Source organism: Mauremys reevesii, linkage group 2 (assembly GCF_016161935.1).
Source record: "Mauremys reevesii isolate NIE-2019 linkage group 2, ASM1616193v1, whole genome shotgun sequence".
Lineage (NCBI taxonomy): Eukaryota > Metazoa > Chordata > Testudines > Geoemydidae > Mauremys > Mauremys reevesii.
Window position 1 is genome coordinate 185,523,930 of NC_052624.1, and position 23,601 is coordinate 185,547,530.

General features: G+C 42.7%; 1 protein-coding gene and 1 long non-coding RNA gene across 6 annotated transcripts in view; one reads left to right on the plus strand and one right to left on the minus strand.

The window, feature by feature from the left end:
• The window catches only part of NFATC1 (nuclear factor of activated T cells 1), a 143,992-nt gene extending 120,775 nt beyond the window's left edge, over positions 1–23,217 (minus strand). For 2 of the 4 annotated variants that reach the window (XM_039525288.1, XM_039525286.1), the window contains exons 1-2: positions 22,760–23,214; positions 9,639–10,740 (exon numbers count right to left, since the gene is read on the minus strand). In XM_039525288.1, the coding sequence (XP_039381222.1) occupies positions 9,639–10,740; positions 22,760–22,898 (1,241 nt within the window). In that variant the 5' untranslated portion in view covers positions 22,899–23,214. Of the gene's footprint in view, positions 1–9,638; positions 10,741–16,606; positions 17,286–22,759 lie in introns of those variants that run through there. The other 2 variants (XM_039525290.1, XM_039525287.1) reach the window with 2 other exon arrangements.
• On the plus strand, positions 18,111–22,782 carry LOC120398170. 2 transcript variants are annotated; one of them, XR_005594224.1, is made up of 3 exons: positions 18,111–19,241; positions 20,749–20,868; positions 22,465–22,782. It is a non-coding gene; the product is annotated as an uncharacterized LOC120398170 (long non-coding RNA). The 2 variants fall into 2 exon arrangements; XR_005594223.1 differs by having other exon boundaries at positions 18,111–18,390.
• Positions 23,218–23,601: the final 384 nt, after the last annotated feature.

Genomic DNA, 23,601 nt, shown 5'->3' on the forward strand with positions numbered 1-23,601 from the left:
CCCAGTGCTGACCAGAATGCATATGCCATCCCCTGAGCAAACTCCATACCCTCATAGCTCCCACTTGCTTCTGGACTGTACATGCACCATGGCTAAACGTGCTCCAGCACTGGTCTACAGGGTCAAAGGTGGCTACAGACCCAAGAGGGGAGGGGTACAGGAACTGGGAGCAGGGAGCCCGTCTCTTCTGTCCTCTCAATGACCCTCCACACTGCCTGGGTTCCAGCATGGGGAAGAGGAAGCTGCCTGAATCAAATGCAAAGCAGACAACAGACAGACTGGGGGAAGGGAAAGGAGTAGACTGAGACAAGGAGTGGTGAGACTGGCACTGGCATGGTTGGGAGAAGACTGGGATAAGGAGCAGGGGAGGATACTGATGGGGTCAGACTGAGATCCCTGGAGGGGAGATTAGGACTGGCTGGCAAGGAGACTGGGATTTACAGGAGAAGCCTGAGGAATGGAGACTGGGATTAGGCAAAGAAAATGGGACTGGGATAAGGAGCTGGGGGAAGAGGGAAGAGAAGAGACAGGACTCAGACCGATTTAAGGCAGAAGGAGACAAGCTTGTGGGAAATGGGCAGAAGAGTCTGTGCTGATCAATCTACCTCCGTAATCCTGTCTCCCAAGAAATGAGGCCTCACCCATGTCTAATTACTCAAGTCAAGCCACGCCTACACACACAAGGGCACACACCCTGCAGAGCCTGAAATGAAGCCCAAGATTCCAGAGTCTCACCAGTCCCCTGCTGTCAGCAAATATCTGTTAAATTATCTGGCAAAGTGCGTGTCTCATCTCCTGCTAGTGCTGGTCCACAGAGGATGACAATCTACCACTATCAGTTACTTTATTAGCCCAAGTGGCAGAAATCAGTGTAGTGTATCTAAAGGTTCCAACCCGCCTGTTGATGCCAATACGATGTAGATGCCAATATGATGCCACATGGTGGGCGTTTCTGTTTTTTCAATATTTGCACAGGAAACATTAAGTCTGGCATATCCTAACTTGCATGCTTGACTTTGCAACCTTAATAATGTTCTTTAAACATCTTGTGTGTGTGTGTGTGTAATTTATACTATATATACATACACATACTACATACCTACAGTATTACAGTTGCTCTTAATTTTCCAGTTTTCCTTAAGATAATTCAGCGAGAAATGTATTTGTATTGCAGTAGCACCTAAAAGCCCCACTCATGGGCCAGGGCTCCACGGTGCTAGGTGCTGCACAAACATGGTTATCTAGGTATCTAAGATTCTCTTGTACTTTTTTATACTTACTTTAGGATATATCTTGAAAACTGTAGGTACTGAAGTTATTTCTCTGCTAATACTTATGGTTGGATCCTGCATCACTGAAGCCCATGGGAGGTTTGCGACTGAATACAACAAGGGCAAGATGAAGTCCTTTGGGCTCAATAGTACCTTCAGGCAGAGCCCACAGTAAGGGTTGGCAGAGCTCTGGGTGGTAGCATGGCAGAGTGCCTACTGGAACTCCTCAGTGTGGAAGGAGAACATGCTGCTACTATACCTCTTTATGGGACGCTGGCTTACTACTCCCAACATGGCCAGCCAGCACCTCAAATGATGCAATAGAGCAGCAGGACCATGGCCTGCCTACCACACTTTGGTGTGCTGTATACTGCTGAAGCATTAAAGGCAAAGCACAGGAACTGCAATTCTGTCCGGTTCTTATGCAGGCAACAAAAAGGGGGAAGGAGATGAAGGATGATAGGGTCTCTTATGCCCTTCCCCAGCCCTGTGCTTTCACACAAGCAGAACCTGGCCCTTAGTTATTGAAAGACAGCAGGCAAGTGTGTAAGACCATCGTTGTGTACATATTGCATTCTGGAAATACTTCTGCCTGAAAGATTCCTGGAAAACTTTCTGGAGAAACTCTATTTTACTGCAACAATAAATAACAAAGACCAGAGCAAAACACCTGCATATCTCCTGCTGATGATCAGCACACATTTAAACAGATGTTTCTGGGTTTAGGTATGTTCATATTTGATGGATCTTTTCTCTCTTTTTCTGAGGACATGGCCTCTTTTGGATTAAGACATTTTATCACTAAATAAAAAAAAGCACTAATCCAACTACCAGCACAAACCTTAGAGTCCTCAAGTGCAAAAGGAAACTGACTGGAAAATAACCTGATCTCCCCTGATTTTTTTTTCTTTGTTTAAAATCTTTAAATTAGCACTTAAAATTCTAAAATACAAAGGAAAGTTACTGATTCTAATGTAACCCTGCACATAAAAATCTGGTTTGCTGTTAGCTTCCTATCAATCATCAAAATTCCACTATGAATCCTGACTGATAATAAATTGACAATTAATGATAGTTTTCCTGATAAAGGAAGCAGAGTGATGAATGTAACAGTTTCATGGGCTGTGGCTGTCAGAGCTATTTCCTATTTTAGGTTATCTTCATCATGCACTTAATTTCCTGCAGCATAATATGGTTAAAGGAAAAAAATCATGGAGCAAATATTTTAGTGTTAAAAAATTAATCTGAGTGCTGAAAAGATCCCTATCAATTTGGGAGAGCTCAACTATACAAGCTGGTGAAGCCCCCACTGTAGTGGAGAAAAGAACACCTGGACAGATCCTCAACTGGTGTAAATTGGTGTAGCTCCAAGGACTTGTTCACACCAGATTCTCATTCTCAAGAATGAAAGTTTTCTCCTGTGACATGATAAAATCCAGCTGTGATCCTTCTAAAAGCCATAAGCAGGCCTGCTTTTTTCAAGTCAGTTAAATTTAAAAAAAACTGGATCACCTTAACTCAGTAGAACATAAGTCAGGCTACAAGATTGATGAATAGTGACTTTTTTTCACCTACCCAGATAAAGCATGTGATTAAATCAACCATAGATTAGCTAGTCTGACTGACCTGTCTTTAATAGAAAAAAAATGTAGATTAGCGGACAAAGAATATATTAAGCAGTATGTTATCTTGTCAGTTGAAATAAAAAAGCTCTTGGGTAAAATTTTCACAGGTTCCTAAGAGATTTCTCGGCCTAAGCTGCATTTTCAAAAGTGGCAGGCATTTAAAAGCCTAAGTCTTACTGAAAGTAATGGGATGCAGGTTTCTTAATGCCTACATCACTTTTCAAAAAGGAGCTTATGCTCATAAACTTTTGCAGATTTTACCCTTTAACTGACCCTGTAATATTTAAGGGTCTCAGCACTGTGAATGATCTTACATGAGGCCTAATTCTGATCTCACTCCCTGGAGATCATTGTAAATCAAGAGTAATCCATTGAAGTCAATGGTGTTACAACAGTGTAAAAATGGTCTATTGAAGAATCAAGCCTTATGTGTGTTCTAATGCCTAAGTACAAAGACAGGGTGACTGAGAATCAGGCCCTCTTAAGCCCTTCTTTATCACTCTGGTAGTGTAATGAGGCCCTAAAGTGGGTGGAAACAACCCCTGCGAATATTCCCAGTGCAAAATGTCTTCCTAACCACTGAAAAACTGGTGTGAAGACTCTGCATTAGCCCTGCTCCCAGCCCCTGGCCTGGGGGACATGGCTGGAATGTATTTCACCATGACTGTCCTCTGCTAGACCACCATAGGATGTAAAGCCTAAGTTTATACCAGGCACCAGTCTTGCCCCTGGACAGCCCAGAATGTGGGAATGCTAAGGTGCCTTTTATTCATTTTTATAAGCCACCTTCCCTTCCTCACTCTCACATCCATGCTTTCCTTAAACATCGGAAAAGTGCAACTGAGAAGTAGGCCAGCTGGACAGATTTAGGGCCTGAGCTCTCAAACACTTATGCATTTGAATATATCTACTCATGCAATTAGTCCCACTGTGTTCAATAAGCCTACTCCTATGAATACGGGGCCTCTTCCTATGAATACACTTTCTCAAATACGGAAGCTTCTGAAGTATTGGGTCATTAAGTTGGAATGTACTGGTCTATCTTAAACCTTTGTGCTGCCTTTCTAAAAGTCTTGTATTTATTTATTTAGTCTTGATATTTTTATATGTGAGCAGTTAATAATGTTTAGGAAAGATCTCGGATATCACGCCAAGAGAAAGTTGTTTCTTTCTTAATGCCAATTTCTATGGTAAGCTTTAGTATCATGACAATTCATTTTTTAACTAATCAATTTACATCTCATCTTTACCCTAAGAACAACAGCAGTTCAGCTTTACCTATAGTTTAAAAGGAATATCCTGCCTGCTGGTGATTATTAAAGGTCTCATGACACTTTTTTTGCAAGAATAGGGTAGTTAGTACCAATGTCCTAGCTAGATTCCAGTGTGGTAGCTAGTTATACTTGGTCTACCTATTACAATTGTTATTAGTAATATTTATATTGGAACAGAGCTCAGAGATAATCATGAAGACAGACGTTTCATAGGATAAGTCTCTGTAAAAGCACATGTGAAGACACAGTCCCAGTCCTGAAGTGCTTGCAATAAAAGAAATAATTACTGTATATTCCCCCTGCAGGTTTATTTGCATAGATTTTTCTCACTTCCTGTCCTACACAGCAGAGAAATGCAGCCGTGGGCTGTTAAAACAGATGCTATGTTCTACTACAGAGGTGGCTGCATTTCTTTGGTATGTGAAGCAAGTGACTCCTGTTTCTAGTTAATAAAGTACTTTGGGATTCTTCATGATGAAAGGTGGTATATAAATATAAATTATTATATAAGCTCAGGGTCAATCATTATGAATTTGAGCATCCTATAGCCTATTCTTCAAAAGGTATTGGCAGAGACAAAAATTTATTCTTATTGATTTTTCAGACAAGAGCATGGAAACAGCAAAGAAATATTGCATAAAAAGAGCACAGTTAAAAATTGGAGGCTTCCCTCACTGCTCTGAATTTATTATACTATGCTAAAACTAGCCATAAAAAAAACCAAAACAAAGGCCACTAATAAAGATCTCACAAGGGAGCTTGGCCACATTCCAAAACAATGGGAGATAAGAGTTCTGTTTAACTAAGCCACTGCCCCAGGGTAGCCCTCAGCACCATACTACAACAATCTAACAAGCTCAGGACCTCAGCCCCACAGCATACCATAGCAATCAGCTTTACTTAATAACAAATATGACATGTGGGTATATGAGACTGATACCAGTCCTGAAGATGCTTTGTTACAGGGAGTAGGATGCATAGCTGGAGATACTTCAGGCACACAGAGACTGTGTGCCCACTGCTACACCCCATTGTTGGATGTTACTTACTAACCCCCATGGGACAGCTCTGCTGGCTCATCTTTATGGGATGGAGCCATGGCCTCCCCAACTCTGTGACCCCTTGAGGTGCAATACTTTCCGATGGAGCAGCCCATGCCCTCCCCTAAGCACAGCAGCTTCAATTCTGCCTGACTGCAACAAGGAGAAAGGGGGAATGTAAAGAAAAAGAATCCTAACTATATTATTTTAAAAATATATTGTGGGGGGAGGGGCGCTGATTTGTGATTTTTGAACATTTGGAGTTTGCAAAACTGGAGGTTTAAGAATCTAACACCAATTCCATGAAAAAAAATGTACAAATGCACAAAGACCAAATGTGTGTTTGCCACTCAGGTAGATGGGTATCCAGCCATGCAATTTGTGTTTGTAAATTACAGCTGCCATGTGTAAAAATATATGACTGTGCATTTCTGTGGGCACAAGTACTTGTATGTATATTTTTAAGGCTGAAAAATTGAGACTGCAGCTCAAAAGTTAGCTTTCAACTTTTAGAAAAAATAAGCCATTTAAGAAAACATAGTAGGGAGCTTTTATAAGCCCACCTGAAACTGACATTCAATTCCTGGAAGCTCCTTTTCATGTGGTACACCTCATACATACCATGCATGACCAGTGAACCTAGCAATACTATACTACCCTATAATTAATGCAAACACGAATGTTACAGGCCATCAGGCCATCACACTTTTTGGATTCATGTGATATACAAAAGGAAGCTGTTGCTTTTCAATGGACAAGTAAAGTCTCTAGGAAATTCCAAGTGTTATATAGTCCAGACATACAGATCTATCCGCTCAACAGACAGAAATACACACCCTACATGAGGTTTTCACACATCTGGAATTTTTGTGAAGTGAGATTCCAGTTGTTTTTGATACTATAAAGAGAATTTTTGGACATGCAAATAATTATTTTGAAGCCTATTTTCTAAACCTTTGTAAAAAAAATCCTAAATACTGTTTGGTCACAATATTGTCTTTACCTATGCCCAACATTAAAAGTGAAATAAAATTTAGCATTTCTAGTTTGATTTTGAACTTATCATCCTTAGCCCCAAAACATTTTGAGAACGTATGTTTGGTACATATAGAGAGATGAAACTTGTATAGAGATTACTTGATAAATACAGAAAAATATCTGTTTCCAAAATAAATGACTGATAAGGTGTTTCCTTTTAATTATATACTGCATTTACTCTAGAAGAGGAATTACAAACGGAAGATGATCCGTTTTACAGATTGTTGAGACAGGTACAATTCAAGAGGATGCCTGAGTCACATTTTTACACTTGCTTTGTTTTATAGAGTCTACAGCTAAATCACAAATGTAATAAAAGTGAGATAAGCACTAGACAGCCTAATAACAAAGATCTTGGAATAAAAACTAGGAAGTGATCTTCATAATATTCTATCTTCCCTCCTTTCTTCTTTATCCTCCATATAATAATTTACCTTTAGAGTAGAGTATTTTCCTACATAGATGGAGAATTTTAGATAGCAGATATTCCATTTTGCTGCAAGCAGAATAGTTCACATTGCTATCACTCATCTTATATCGCTGAACATGTATCTTGTAAATATCTGTTTCCCTTATAAACATGTTCTGCATCCTAAAGCTCAGCATACAAGATTAAAGGCTAAGGTCCTGATCCTGCAGAGAGAGCCATGTGGGCAGACTCAACTCATTGACATCTTCTAATGCCACGTGCCTTGAATGGGACTGTATGTAGATACATACAATTCTGCATTGGAATCCACAACACCCATGCAGAGTTCCAGGGACTTCAGTGGGTCTCTGCGTGAGCATAAAGGTTCATGCTAGCAGACCCAGTGTAGGATTGGGATCTAAGCATTCAACCAATCCTGCTCCCATTGATTTCAATGGGAGTTAGGCCGTTAAACTCAGAATCAGGATTAGAGTCTAAATTGGCCCTATCCTGCAATCCTTATGCATGCTTTGAACCCATACTGAAATTGATGTACACAAGGACTACAGAATCAGGCAAGCCTCAGTTGAGGTAGGAATTATTCTGCCCACTTATCTATTCCTTCTTTCTCTCTCTCCTCCCTTCCTTCCACTCCTTCCCCAGTAAGCCCTAAAATTATTGGACTAGTTTTAAATACAGTAAGTGCAAAAATGTCACCCATTTTAGAAACAATTCAAAAAAGTTTCCTTTATTGTCTAAGGACCTCTGTAAATAAATCTAAAGGGATGTGGCCCTTAGCACTGGCAGATGGTCTGGTTGAAGAAAACTAATAAATTAGGGGTTAAGAAAAGTAAAGAAAGAAATCCAGTGATTTTCCAAATCACCCTTTCTTTTTATTAAAATTATAATACATATTCAGGAAGAGACACAGGAGGTAATTAAATATGGTTATCTAAAAATCCTTATGACAGAGTAGATTTTGGAATGTGTGTTGTTTGTTGGAACCTAACCCTACAATCCCAGCATTTGAAATAGAACAGATGTGTAAAATAACAGGAAAAAAATCCAGACCTGTTGTTACAAATTCTTATCCAGTCTTTTTGGAAAGATTTAAAATAACAATTTCTATTGCGTAGTATGTGATCCTGTTGACGTCTGTGTTCAATTGCCCAGCACTCTTTCATATACATAAAACGAGAGGTATTTTTTGTGGAAGGAAGCTCGGTCAGTGTATTTGATTGGTGAAATAACTTAAAATCTCATTTCTACGGTAGCTTCCAGCTGCCCCGGAGCACAAGTTAATGAGATCACATGGAAACATATTGCAAACCAGGAAACATATTTTACACAAGACCAAAACAGTGGAAAAAATGTTAAATAGACATCATAGGGATGCTCAGTTTTGTACATTTCACCTTTCTTGTTTGTATTAGCACATAGGAATGTGGTGTGCATTCTGAGTGTATATAATAAAAACGAGAAGAGAGGCTCTGAAAGATTTTTTTGTCAAATTGTCATATTATTTCCCTGGAAATTTTAAACAAAAAGAAGCCTGCCTCTTTCAATGAATTTATACTAGTTTATACCTTTGGAGGGAGAACACAAAAGCCTTTTTAAATATGTAAGACGGCCCTAAGGGATTTGTCTGGTGCTATACAAACCAAGGGCCCAATCCTGGAAGGCACTGAGCATTCACTACCCAGCAACTTCATTGGAGAGTGCTTAGCCTCTCCCAGCAATTGATCAGCACTGTACAGGATCAGGCTGCTAAAGAGAACTCAAACAGATGCTTGAGGTCATTCTACCTACAAAGGAGAAGGATGACAACTGGGTTTGAGGCTGAAGAGGCATAGTACTGTTTGTTGTGATACAAGGTGCCACAATTTGTTTAGTTGGCTTCTGAAAATAGGAAGATGCCACTGATAGGAAGATGTTGCACTTGCATTGATTAAACTGTGAAGTGGGGAGAGAAGAGGGTGGTGGGGATAGGTGTTTTCCCTACCTATCCACCTTTTCTCTTCACTTTTAAAAACACAGTTTAACTTTCATTTGCAGGCAGCTTGTCGTGCCTGCAAATTCACTGACTTTTATGAGAAGAATTAGAGGACTTAGACTAGCATTTGAACTATTTGAAAACCAAACTTATCTTCTGCAACATTATCCCAAGGAGCAGCACCCTCTGTGTTCATTCTTTTTCTAGGAAGACTTAAGAATGAAACCCTTTACATGAGGACAGGACATGATAATTACTCTTTAAAATTCGGAATATTATTTGGCTTTTTCTTTGCTGACAATACAGTGTTACTGTGTAATAAATAAATTTGTGTTACTAGTTCCAGTGAGGTTTTTTTTAATAATTGAAAGAACAATGTCAGAAAAAACCTTTGTCCTTCCACGCGAAGGAAGGCAGATGTAGCTTTCAGATGAAGGGAGCATAGTGTATAAGTGTATTGTACTGCATAAAATAACCAAATCATGTTGTGTTTTTATGCCCTGAATAAAAAGCCAACATGGAAAGAGCCCTGGAAGAGCCCCATTAGCAGGCACACCTGTGGGGCATGCCATTATTTTATGAGGGGAAAAAATGAAATGTTGAACTAATTAAGTAAATCCAATGGCGTAGCAGCACCATGTTGTCCTACTGACTGACAGAGCCATGGTTCTGAATGTACCTGTATTCCTTGTCTCTAAACTGCCAGGAATGGGGTTCTAGTCTCTTGGGAAAAGCATACTGTCTTGCCAGTTTAACTCTCAGATGAGAGACTCTTAGAACTGCATTTTTTACCACTCAGTGTTTTCATGAGGGTCACTCCACACACCAGAGATGCAATATTATGAAATGGCAAAATAGAGCAGTTAAATATTTGCAGGTGGAGAAGTGGGAGGAACCGTGTTTGGGAAAGGATAGTTGAACAGGAAAAGGAGAAAAAATACATATAAAAATGTTGTTAGAATTTCTTCATAGATTCAGGAAACCTTACCTCATGTATGATGTAGGACACAGAGACTTTGGTTTGGCCCATTGGTATGGATGCTGTGGCACAGAAAGGTACTGATCACAGAAGTTTCCTTTCCGGATGTGCTGAAACCCGGAAAACTCTTCTGGTGATAAATCAGCAGTTGGTGATATGGTCCCATGATCCTCACCACTTGGTTCAGTCTTGAGAGTCATGGATGGGGTATGATCTATTGCAGTCTTCCTAGATTTAATAGGAATCCCATCATTCATATCTATTGTGCTGTCAGTGGTAAGGGCATTGATAGCTGCAACTATAGCAGAACTGGTATACTGGTTAGTGTTTCCCAGCCATGTATCATCAGTTACACTAACCCGAGGAGAACTCTGAGGAGAAGGTGTCGGAGAGTGGTGTGGTGAGTAAGAGGTCTGCCTACCATTTAGGCTGTATTTTCTTTTGTTACAGGGAGAAGATGGTCTTGAGTTGCAAGCACTTAGCCAGTTTTCCTCTGTAATGCTTGTTCTGGGAGATGTAGATGGAGAATGTCTTGGTGAATTAAGTAAAGTACAGGCCACCATACTGCGTTGATATCCTTCCTCAGTGTCAGTGGTCTTAGGAGACACACATGGGGACTGCCATGGAGATGTTTGGGGCGAAGTATAAGGATAAGAATAATTGGATTCATAGGAAGAAGCTTCAGAATTGCAACTTCTGGAAGACAAGCTACTTGCTGGACTCAGGCAAGATGGGTCTCTGTAAGCCTCAATATTTGGTAAATTCAAAGTTGCAGTAGAAGGTGATCGCTTAGCATTTGGGATAGCTTCCTCAACCTCGGCATCATGGAAAAACTGGTTGTTATTATGATGCAGTCCCGGATAAGAAGTTATCTCAATTCTGGGGCTTTCTAATGCTGGAGCTCCATTAGGTCTGACATTTGGAGACAGATAATATCCGGAGGCCCCACCGTCAACGTGTCCTCCATATCCAGAAGGATGATTTGTTGATGGGACAATTGAAATGACAGGATTGGATGTCTGAAGGCCATGACATGGAGTTGACAATGAGGAATGTGCCACATTTAGAGGCAAACCGGCATTTATATTTGAAGATGCATAATTATAGTGTTCTGAAAAAAATAAAATAAAAATGAATGACATGAGGTGTGTTGCACATATATATTAACAGACTAGTCTACTGAGTCTTCGTTGAGCATGATGCTACAATCACATGAAAACAATGGCATTCCTGAGCAATCTATAACACAGACATGCAAAGTAGTTCAAATACTGGAGGCTGGTACTTTTGAAAATGTTGGTATTTTGGTGGCACAACAAGGCAAATCATCTCTGAGGAAATTGAGTTTCTGTATCTCCAAGGCACTCTTCTGAACAGTCTTAGATACAAACCTTAAAAGCAGAATTCTGCCTTCAAACCACAGAGCTGAAAGACTGCAGTGATACTGCAGACAGAAACTTGCACTTGGTGTAAGTGAGCCAGGGTCCCCAAAGAGAAAATAAATAATAGTTAAAAAAAAACAACGTGGAGAGAATATAATATGAACAACATGATCAAATCCATTGCACTGAAATCACATACAACTAGAAGTTCCACTATGGCACATTTCCAACTGGTTCCAGTTAACAACTCAATTTTGGAATAGAACAAGTCTATTGGCCTACTCTGGTTTCTGAGACAAGCCAGCAGAAACCAGGTAAAGGATTCACACGGTGATGAAATACACTGGAATTCCATTAATAAATAATATCCAATAATCTTCCTATCGTTTAAGCACTGACTGTGTTCTCTCTCTTCACCTGTATTTTATCAATTTCATAACATTAATTACAACACACATTTTGAAGTGCTGGCACAGTTATACAGTTGGTGTGGAAATCTAGGAGAGTCAGAGATCACCAAACAATTCCATTTGAATCAATACCATTTGGCTTACTGAATGACCACTAGTGAGTCACATGAATGTCATGTGCCTTAGGCCCCAATTTTTAAAGGTATCTAGGCATTGTGGCACTCAACATTACCACACTTAACTGATTTAGGAGCTAAATGTAATTTACAAGAGGAATTTTGGGATTTACCAGCCAAGACCCCATTGACTAGGCTATCCCAAATGCTTAAATCCCTTTTGCAAATGACATTTAGACTCCTAAATCGGTTAGGTGTTGCAATGCTGAGCAACATAATGCCTAAATGCCTTTAAAAATCAGGGGCCTCTGTCTATTGGACTATAAAGGGCTACATTGTACTTGCTCACGTGGTGCACTTTGGATTGGGACTTGGAGGAAGGAAATGAGGTAAGGTTGCACACAGCCTCTCTCTCACCCACAATCTCTCTGTGCAGGAGCCAGGGATACCGGCCATACTGCTCCGTGCTAGTGCCCTTGTGGGGCTGCAGCCGTAGCCTTCCCCTTCACACAAGGCAGCAGAGCTAGCTGGCCAGCAAAGGCAACGCATTCTCCACCCTATTAAGAGGCAATGCTGTGGGCACAACTCACCGGTGTCTTTCTGAGCTCCTTTTGAAGCTGAGACAGCTCTGGATCACCCCTCCCTCAGGCCAGTACCTTTACACGCTATATGGCCCCATATTGGGAAAAGAAAACAAAGCCTTCCTAAAATAGCCCCTGCATTTTGAGTTCAGAGGATCCTTTGCTTTCAGTTTAATTCCCTGAATTAAGACTATAACTAGCGCTAACGTTCACCAGCCTTTTAAGGATTTTGTTATGGAAGAGGTACCTTCTCCATTCCTGAATGATAGCAATGAAGAAGTAAGGGTTCCCTACAATAGGAGCCCTTTCACACGTAGTGTTTGTTTCCTTCCCTCTCCAGAGGCAAACACCCCAGGCAGTGATCATGCCTTACCTTGCATGCTGAGATCCGGAAAAGCTTTGTTAATTTCCACAGCTGTTATTCCCAACATGACCCAATCCTCAGTAGCACGGAATATGCAAATGAGCTTCTGAGCTTGTTGCATCAATGCAGGAGCTAACTCCGTTCCTTTTGTTTATCAACCCTACTCAATTTGATGCCATTATCCAGCTACACAGTGTTCAGATTTCTTAATGTCAGTGATTCAAAGAAAGACTATATTTACATAAAATTAATATATTTTAGCTATTTGATAGCAACTCTGAGATGTTTATACTGATTTATATCATGTGAGGCACCATTAATGTGTTCAACACCTATTTCAATCACTTTCTATTTAGCCTTAGGAAACTGGCTATTTACCAAGAGAGGTTCATTACATTACACTAGAACATGTTACCGATGAAACAAGAATATTCAGAATATGTTCTAGTTTGACACTTTAACCAAACACCATGAAGGGAGGAGATATCTTAAGAAAAATGCTATTAAAAATAAAAAAAAAACTGGCCAGTGACACCGTTCACAAAAGGTATGTAGTTTTGTCATCCTCTTCTTTCTTCCTAACAGTATGCAATTGATAAGGCTCTAATCTTTCCTCTGTATTATTAATAAATCTTGTTAACCTGCATTATTTAAAATAATCCTTATTTCATGCCTAAGAATAGGTTATTTCGTACTACACCAACCCATAATCTGAATGACAGGGAGTGATTTGTAAACAGATTTGGATCTAATGAAAGGCAGCAGGGTCCAGTGATGGCAGGCAACGGACTGAGACTCAGGACACCTATGTTATTGTCCCAGCTCTGCCACTGACCTGCTGTGCAACCTTGGGCAAATCACTTTGCCATTCTGTGCCTCTGTTTTCCATCCCATCTTTATCTGTCTTACCTATTTAGAGTGCAAGTTATTTGGGAAGGGACCATCTCTTACTCTGCATTTGTACAGCACCTAGCAAAATGAGGCCTTGATCTCAGTTGTGTCCCCTAGGCAGTACTGTATTATTAATAAATAATTATTAATACATAAATTATACCCATGGAATCATTTCCTTTTGTGGTCAGAAAACAATCAATTAGTTAAAAGACTCCTCCCATAATGCAACAAAAAGGGCATATATAATAATAATAATACCACCTACCTAGTAAGCCTTGGTGAAATGCATCTACAAGGAGACTTTTGAGAAACATACCTTTTAAGCACCACAAGTTAATTGTCACATGTCCATCATGTAGAACCCAAGCAGATTTTTTTTAAGGATTTAATTGTCACCATTTTGTTACGGTAAAGTAGCAAAACGGTGGCATCTTAACAGGACATATTAATTATTATGATCACCATAGGTGACATTCATGCCAATATAATTAAGGACTTGTCTTGGATTCCATAATAAATCTGATTTATTTAGCAATCTGGCCGCCAGAATTCCCTGGGAGGTGAAGCTTGATGCACAAAGTTCTAATAGTCACAAACAACTTAAGTATTTTGAAAAGAAAAATTTGAAACAACAAAGAAGATCAAGGCATTACGTTTCTGAGTGACTACCAAGCATGCATTGTACACGTCCAACAAAAAATTCATCTGGATTTTGACATGTGGAGTGAATTCACATGATGGATAGCGACAGCTTTGATGGTGCCATTTTGGAAATTAGCTCAACAGTCTGCACCCAATGTGATGACATGCAGAGAACCCTCAACTCCCACTGACTTACATGGAAATTATGGCACTGCACAATATTGGGCCTTGTATTGTGTGTTAGCACACGGTAGTATAACAAATATTGGAACTGAACCCCTGATTTTGTGACAATTCCTAAGCATACTACTTTTCCCTTTATGGTGACAGAGAACTACCCCTCTCTTTTCCCCCCAATTAAATTATAACATAGAAGTTTCAGGTTTCAGAGTAGCAGCCGTGTTAGTCTGTATCCACAAAAAGAACAGAAGTACTTGTGGCACCTTAGAGACTAACAAATTTATTTCAGCATGCATCCGAAGAAGTGAGCTGTAGCTCACGAAAGCTCATGCTGAAATAAATGTGTTAGTCTCTAAGGTGCCAGAAGTACTCCTGTTCTTTTTATAGAAGTTTCAATCCTTCTACAGCCTTAGGGGCCTAATCTTGCAAAGTGCTGTTTGCCTCTGGAAAAGTGTTGAGCACACACAGGGTTTTTTTGGTTTGGTTTTAAGGGTGACAAACACTGGCACCTCACATGGACTTCAAGGGGCACTAAGGTTGTTCAACACCTTTTCACACACTTGACAGAGTTTAAGGCCAGAAAGGACCATTCGCTCATTTTGCATATCACAGGCCATCAAATGTCACTCAAGCACTCCTATATGAAGCCCAGTGACTTTAGCTAGACTAAAGCATTTTAGTCCTCACGAGTCCACAGGCACAAATCAGAAGAGACTGAGGGGCCACCAATGCCTGAGTCTCCTGCTATGGCAAGGAATTGATTAGGTTGGATATGCCCTGACAAGCCCTAGGAAATGATCCATTCCCTCTCTCATTTTGATGGTAAGCGCCTATAGACAGCAGCTCTCTATATTTGTACAGTCTCTAGCACACTGTCTGAATTCAATCCCCCTCTCCCCTCCTCAGGTCCCTGCCATTCTGATCTGGGAGAAAATTCCTTCCCGACTACAAATTAGGTGATCAGTTAGACCCTGAGCATGAAAGCAAGAGACACTGACCAGGCATCTAAGAAAGAGGATTTTTGAAGATTGGACTATTTCTATTTAGTTGCTTAAGTCCATATTTTCAAGATGCCCAAGGGATTTAAATGGGATTTGGGCACCTGACTCCCTTGGGTCCCTTTGCAAATTTCAGCCCTAGGTGCCTAACTTGTGGTATCCAGATTTGCAAAACATATTGACGTTATTAATTAATGCATTTGGACATCACGTATGTTCCAGAGGAGAGGGCAATAGATGGTCACTGTGTAAGTAATACAAACGCAGCACATTAAACCTGCACACTGAAGAGCTGCAATACTATACTTGGAGTGTTATTTTGACTGAAAGTCAAAACTTTGGAATGTAGCTCTAGTGATGCTCAGGGAGGTGGAGGATGAAGTGTCTCCAAGATTCCATTACAGGGTCCAGTTGCGTGTGACTGGGAGCAACTCCAGCACTGAAAAAGTGGCAAGTGACATCTCCTCGGGATGAAGTGACAACACTCTTCTCTCCACATGCCAATTTCAGTGCCAAACAGTAGGTTTCACCCCAAGGATGAAAAAAATGCCATTGGACTCTCACACTGTGTCTCAGGGTATCTGAACTGTCCCGTCTAACTCAACACCAATTAGAGACAAGCCTGAAGCAAAATTCTAGATCAAAACACACCTGGCCCCTGAAGGGGACTGGGGTGGGGGGAAGTTTGAAATCCAAACTCAGCTCCGGATTTCACCACTGGCTCTTCTTTTTGACAGGTCGGAACCAAAACCCCAGATGCAAACATCCCCAACTCTACAATATTTAAAATTCAGACGTGGATCCTAACATCACAGGCTCCTCTGTCATTTGGATGGTAAACTCCTATAGACAGCCATCCTGTGTTTGTACAGAGGATTGTTCAATAGATTGCACACTCAGTAAATAACATTTTTCTTTCTGGACTGAGTACAACCCAAAAGTCGAACGTTTTCCCCATCCCCACCCCAGCTCCCAAACCAAGAAATGCAAAAGGGCTCCCTTCCCTGCAAACATTATAGCCTCTATCTGCCCCCCGCCCCGCAAACACACACACACACACCCCTCCTCCTCCCCCCAACACTGCTGAGGCTCCAGGGGGCAGCAAGGTCTGGCAAAAGCAGCACTGGGGTGCCTCCACCTCCTGTTGTTAGGAGCAGTACTGTTCTTAGGACAACGAGAGAGAACCATACAAACCCCCTTCCGCCTCCGCCTGGCTCCCCAAGCCCGCCACTACTTGTCCTATTCCGTCCCAGGGGGCAGCCCCGCGTTGGGATCACTCCTACGTGCCCCCACAGAGCATCTCAGCACCACGCCACCTGCAGCACGGAGCACGTCGTCAGAGCCCTGCAACCAGGGAAGCCCTGAGCCCCGGCAAAGGGGGGCTGCTGCTGCTGCCTAGTCTGTACCAACCTTTGCCAGCGGTGCAACCATCGCCCTGGTTAAACTCGAAAAGGAAATCAAAGTCAAACTCTTGTTCTTCCTCCAGGCCAGTCATGTCTCAGGAGACGGCCGCGGCGCCCCAGCTGCCACCCCCACCAGCTGGGCGACAAGGAGCAACTTTTCTCAGGCTCTGCCTGTTGTGTCTCGGGCTGGGACCCCGGGGGGTGTGCTAGAGCCGATGGGCGGCTGCTCCCGCTCCCTCTGGGCTGTGGGTTAGCTGCCGCCGGGGCTGTGAGCAGTGGGAGAAGCAGGCTCTGGTCTCCTCTGTAATTTCTGTGCAAGTCAATCAGCCGGAGCTGCTTGCTGCAGGTACAGTCACCCGGCTGCTGCAGGCGGCTTCTGGGCTGTAATGTGACCCTCCCCGCCACTGTCTGTCTCTCTGATCCTCCCTCTCTCGTTGTTGATGTTTCCGGGTTGATATAAACAATCGAGTTGCTCTGCCTGCCTCTCTCTCTAGTTCCTTGTTTTAAAATAACCCCTCGGCGCGAGTTAGAGAGAGCCCCGCTCCCCACCAGGAGAGGCGGCTTAGCCAGACAGGTGGGCCGATTAGTCAAAGCGGCTCCAGCTGAGTGATGGGCCTCGCCACACTCCCGATTGCCGCGGGCGGGTTTGCTGCCCTTGCTGATGTCTCTTTTCTGTGTCCCCCCCCTTTTTTTTATTGCTAAAGTGAACCGTAAAACTGAAACCCACGCTCCCTTCCCTCCCCCTCCTACGGACACGTGTCTGCGAGCTTCTGACCGAGCTTTGCTCTGCCGCTTTCTGCGGTTACTAATACCGCTAGGACGAACTCGCTCTCTAGCCCTCTCCTCCTCCCTCCATTTTTGCAATGTTCCTGAACTGCCTTTGAAAAAAAAATCAGTGTCTCAATAAAGCAGGCACAAAGCGAAAAGGCTGCAGAGGCTCACAAGCCAGCCACAGCTGCAAGCTGGAGGGTAGCTGTACTGCGGGGTGGGGGAACCGCCATGGAGCAGGAACCTGGGAAATGAAGGGGTTTCTGTTCCACTCCACCACATTGGCAGACACATTTTAATTGCCACCGGTTTCAAGTTTCCCGGACCGCACTGATTACAAAACTGGGAGCGGGGGGGAGTTCTCTCTTCTTGGCTAACTGACAAACCTTAATAATGGGCCCTCGTGATGAGGAGGAGTTCAGCTTGCCAGCCTGTGTGGGCTGGGGACTTCAGGTTGTAGTGCAAAGCCGTGCTACATGCGAGATGTTGTTGTCTGGTCACAGCAGTGCCCGTGGGTTGCCTTTTTTTTTTTTTTGGCTAGCCGTAATATGTTACATTTAGTTGCAGCACCCACTAGTGCCAACTGCCATAAAAACACATTACAACGGGACTTTTAACATGATCTATTGTATTGTACACGTACGGTGGGGGAAAGGGGGAATTCCCTGGGTCAAGTCTTCAACTTCATACTGAGGGGAATTTGCAAATTGTTTAATGACTATTTAAAAGAGAAGCATAATGCTCCCCCGCCCCCCTCCGAATTAGCGGGTCACATAAATGTCGTTATTCGCCCCCCTTTAAAGCTGACAAGAAAAGTTCCAGTGCTCTTTGACTGGTGTCTGCTGTATTTTGCCCTGTTTTGTTTTTAAAGTGACACTTTACAAGAATGCTGTTCTTCTCTATTTGGGAATATATTTATCTCGGATTATACGAGCCAGTTTTAAAGACTACACAATGCAAATGACCTCACCGCCCTAGGAGCCAGGACTGAGATGAAACTGTTGAGCTCCCAGAATTTTTAAGGTTGGATTTCAAAGGAATATTTTGAAAGCAGTTATGGAAACGACATTCCCTTATAAACTCAGGGAATACCATTTTCCAGGCTAATGTCTGAAAACTCCATTACAAAGTGCCAAGAAAATACATTTTTTTCGCATCAGAATTCATTCTGTTTTTTTTCTTTCCATCGCGAAGTGTTGTGCTGCAGTTACAAACTATCTCTTATGATTTACACAGTGCTGGCCAACATCTGTCCTCAGGCAATTTACTAAACTGATGTTGAACTTATGGTGGTCTCTGACTTATTGTCTGATTGTTACAGATACTGCTAAAACGACTGAAATTCCCCCAGTCTTCATCTACAAATCCAGAATTGGGATAGGCTGAGTGGGGATTGGTTTTGGAGCGAAGCGGGCTGTAGTGGCTGTGAATAGCACATCTGTGCAGTCGATTGGCAGGCCAGACTGCTAATACATTGTGTAATGCTTGTGTACCAACCTTCTTTGCCTTTGCAGGGTTTCCATTATTTCTTTGCCCCCAGCTGTTTGTTCTAAGCTGCAAGGCTGAATCACCAGAGTATGTAAAAGGCCTTGGCATCAACTTAAAACAACCCTCCGGAACAGGAGGATCACTAAGGTGGCTGGTTTAAAGGTTTTGAGGGAGCAGAAGAAAATGGTGGGAGAATGGAATGCCTTCTCTACCGAGGCTAATAAATGTACTACTACTCCCTTTCTTCGTCCTCTGCAGCCAGCACTATCAACCTAAATCCACATTCAGGCATCTCAGACCGTGGTCTGATTTTCTAAGAGGCCGAAGAGCCACGGCTGCTATTAGACTTCAGTGGGAATGCTCAGCACGACTGAAAATCAGGCCAGGTATTGCTGCCTAAATATGGATTTGGCGCCTAACTTTAGGCAGCCGGGGTTGAAAATGCTAGGTTTTGTGGCCGTTGGTTTTCTAGGCGTTGCTACTTTTCACTCAAACCGGCAACCTATGCAGAACTTCTCCTTGAGCCTACATATTGCGAGTTTCATTTTCTTTTTACCCAGCTACACTTCGCTCTGGTTTGCCCTGTCTTAGAAATAGTTCTCAAGCAAATGTTTGTATTTTGTTGCGTTTGGGGTCTGAATTATAGCTAAAAGCGCAGGTAAACTAGAAGTGCACTTCCTGACCAAAAAACCCAACAAACCCCCCAAGTGTTCATAGTCACTCATTGGGTTATTACTGCTGACCCAAGGGAAGACATTCTATAAAGTAAATATCATTCCTATTAATGATTAGTTTTCCATCACTTCAAACCGGTTCACCTTCCCTTAACATAAGAAATAGTAATAACAAACTATTTGTGATTAGCGGGACATATTTGTCCTCCATCTGAGTCCCTGCCAATGATACACGAGGAGGGGCAGGGGGAAGGGACACTCATTACAAAATATCCGCTACATTTATGATTGGATCGTTTTCATTTTTGTTTCTACACGCTGGTACCTTCGATATTGATCGATGGTTCGGAGCTATTTATTCATAGACAGTTTGATTTGCCAGTCCAACAAATATTAGTGTCGCCGATGAAATGTTGAAATTGCCTCTGAAGAACTGCATAGGAATACAGAACTCAAGTGATGGAATGCGTCAAGATTGAGTGAATGTGTCCTATCTGTTAACAACCTGGATTAAAACAATGCCATTAACCTAGGGAGACCCTCATTACTTAAGGGAAAACCTGTTCTATTTCTAGGAAGAAAAACTCTGTGAATGGTTGTAAGGTTACATCGGCACTCTTCCCGCCCCCCAAAATGACTTTGAGGCAGATCCTCAGCTGGTGCAAATTGTCATAACCCCATTGACTTCAATGGAGCAATAACAATTAATACTAGCTGAGGCTCTCGCCCCAGTTGTGTTCACCACAATCTGAAAGACAGTTTCAGCTTTAAATAACAGTAATGTTTGATTAGTTTTAACGCACAGCACTCCACACTTTGGTAGATTCCAAAGCAGCATTATACAGATCCATAAGGCTTTATAATAGTAACTTTTTCCCCCCACTAAGAGTGATGCATAGTTTCTTCACAGTTAAAGTTTAAAATAATATAGTTGATTGTTGCCACTTGGCAGTGGTTAACCTTAATTTGCAGAGAGTCAATCTTTACTTGTAGAGTTCCCCTATGTATTTACTGCATTAGATCATTCTTTCTGTTGGCCTAATTTCTAAGTCCCTTGAAAAATATATCAACAATAAAGTGAATTATTGCAGATAGCTTGTGACATTTTAGCATAGGAATCAGAAAAGTTATTTAATTAAGCAGGAAACCATAGAAATAAAGAGGAATCTCTCTTTTTAAACCCTCCCCCCCATTTATGTTTTTGCTTGTTTGTCTTCAGGATTATTTTTTGAAGTTAAACATTTTGGAAGTCCTCTGGATGCAGCATTTGAAAGTTCAAGAAGGCAAAAGCTATGACACCTCTACAGACATTTACAGTTACTTACTAATATTGCAATAGGTAAGTTTCATCTAAAGAGGCGTTTGAATGATTTCAGTATCAGAGTCCAATAATCCAGCAGCACTTGTATTTATTGTACGGGAAGGATTCTTTCAATTGAAATCTAGTGAAACCAGCTGTGCAAAAAAGTAGCCTAGCATGCTTGTACAAACCCCAGAGCTGCTCGAATAAACACTATTGACTAATTTCACTATCAACTTTTTAATCACCTTGTCCTTTTAAGATGTCTGGCTTTAATTACACTGAAGAGCGGTATATCAAACGCCCTCCCTCATTTGGAAGACTGAAGGCTTGAATCTATACTGAACCAGGTATCAGAGGGGTAGCCGTGTTAGTCTGGTTCTGTAAAAGCAGCAAAGAATCCTGTGGCACCTTATATACTAACAGACGTTTTGCAGCATGAGCTTTCGTGGGTGAATACCCACTTCCGGGTGAATACCCACTTGCATCCGAAGAAGTGGGTATTCACCCACGAAAGCTCATGCTGCAAAACGTCTGTTAGTCTATAAGGTGCCACAGGATTCTTTGCTGCTTATACTGAACCAGGTTACTGTACTGATTCCAAAACAGAAAGCTGAAACGTACATGACACCTGCCAAGAGAGGAAAGTGACTTATCTGTGCTACAGTCTGTCATTCATAACAAAAAGAATGGTGATTCCACCAAAAGGCTTTGATTGTAATGCTATTCTGTACAACAATAGTTTTATTATTGTAGAGAGTGCCACGGGTTCCCGATGCCTTAGGGGAGAAAAATGTCCTGGGACTAGAACTTCCATTTCAGTCACTGGATCAGGCCCTTGATTTTTAAAAAAACCCAACAACTAGTGGTCAGAGGTTACCTTATTTGCAACCCTAAACATGGGCTAACAGTAAAATATTTCAAAAGACCTGCATCCAAGATCTTCTCCCATTAACTTGGCTAATGTATTTTCCCATTTAGAACATTTTGGGACTGTGGGTACCGAACGAGCATTCCAAAAAGGAAACGAGTTGTCATAAATAGCATAATGTGTACTATAATTGCATGTTACGAATTAGGACACAGTAGGTGTGAGAAAACATTCCCCCTCGTGTACATGAAAGAATAAAGTAGTAAAAACTTCGGAGCTTTTGTTTGTTTGTTTTGATACCCTGGAGGAGGGATCATCATTGTTAGGTTTCAGATTACCCTGAGACTTTTTGTTTTTACAGGGTTTTTTAATTTTTCGAAAAGTTACACATGGTTTTAGTTATAGGGTGTATTCTAGCAGAAAACCATATAGCACTTCATCATAATACAGTCTTTTCAAATGTGCTATTTGCATGTCAGAAGTTAGTGGTTAAAAATGATTCAACAAGCTAACTTCGCTCTGCGCACTATAACTCCGTGAAACATTAACACACAGCACACACTCAGCCATACTTTAACTCCACAGTATCCTGGGATGCCTAGAGCTGGACAGAGAACTGTTCCCCCCTAAGCCTGCATTAATCAAACTACAAAATACATTTTAAAAATGGCTCTGTCCGGTTTAAATCTAAACAGACCCTGCCTGTGATTCTGACAGGTCGACCAAAAAAAGCACTCCATTGTATTTTATTGTGCCGCCTGCAGCTCAAGGATCCAGAAGCCAAGGCCAAGTTCATGCAGCGCAAGAGGAAAAGGAGACACCTATTGGCAAAAAGTCGCATTCAAACCTCAAGGCTGCTTTGGGGAAACACCAGGGGGACACCGCTTCCCAATCACTGCAGCCACTGCCAGCAGCGGCCGGTCCTCTTCCTCCGCGACACGAGCTGCCCCGGGCACGGTCCCGGCCACACACTTCCACCCTCCTCCCCAAAATGCAAATCCCAAGCAGGAGCAAACAACGGGGCATGCAAAAACCCTTCTGAAAACCCCAGGTCTTTACCTTCCTCTGCCGATTTCATGCTGCTGCTGCTGAAGGGGCAGGAAGAGCGCTGCAAAGCCACCAAAGTTTCTCTCCCTCTAGCTGGATCCGGAGGTCCGGCTAGAAAGTGCTTGGAAGTGGGAAGGCCAGGGCTTGGCATCCACTCGGCAAGGAGGGGGTGAAGGCGGGGTGGGGAGGGGGGGTCCCTCTCGCTTCTTTCGCCCCGCTTTCCCGCGCTCTCTGGCTTGCTTGGAAACCGAGGTGCGGTGTGTGTCACCCCCCCCTCCCCTCCCGCAGTGGCAGCCAGACCCTAGAGGGAAACGTTAGATGGCAGCAGCTGTCCCCAGGGCAATGTCACTGAGAGGAGAGGGCACAGCCCAGGCAGGAGCGCTGCGGCGAGCCCTGCTAGGGAGCCCCTGGGAAGTTCGCCTCGCTCCCTCCCTCCCGTCTCCCCGGGTCTTATGCAGGGGGGTGTATTTGGATCAGTGAGCATGAAGGAGCTGTAAGTCTCTCTCTGACGCAGGGCTGCGCGGAGACGGCTGCCTTTTTAAAGCTGGAAAACACCCCCCTCCCACCCCCGCCTTCTCGTCCCAGCCCCTCTCCCCGCCCAGCGTCCCGTGATGTCACGGGGCCTGCCAGCTCCTCTCAGCTGCACGCGCGAGGAGCCAGCAGGAGGCTTCAAGCTTCGGTGCCAGGGAGAAAAGTCCAAGCGGAGCCCCCTCGCTCTCCTACCTCTGATTCTGCTGAAGAAGCAGCTCCTGCTGCTGCTGCTGCTGCTGCACAAAGACCTAGTTTAATCGGAGCGCGCGCACACACACACGCCCCTTCCTACCCCCAGAAACGGGCACCCTCCCAAAACTCAT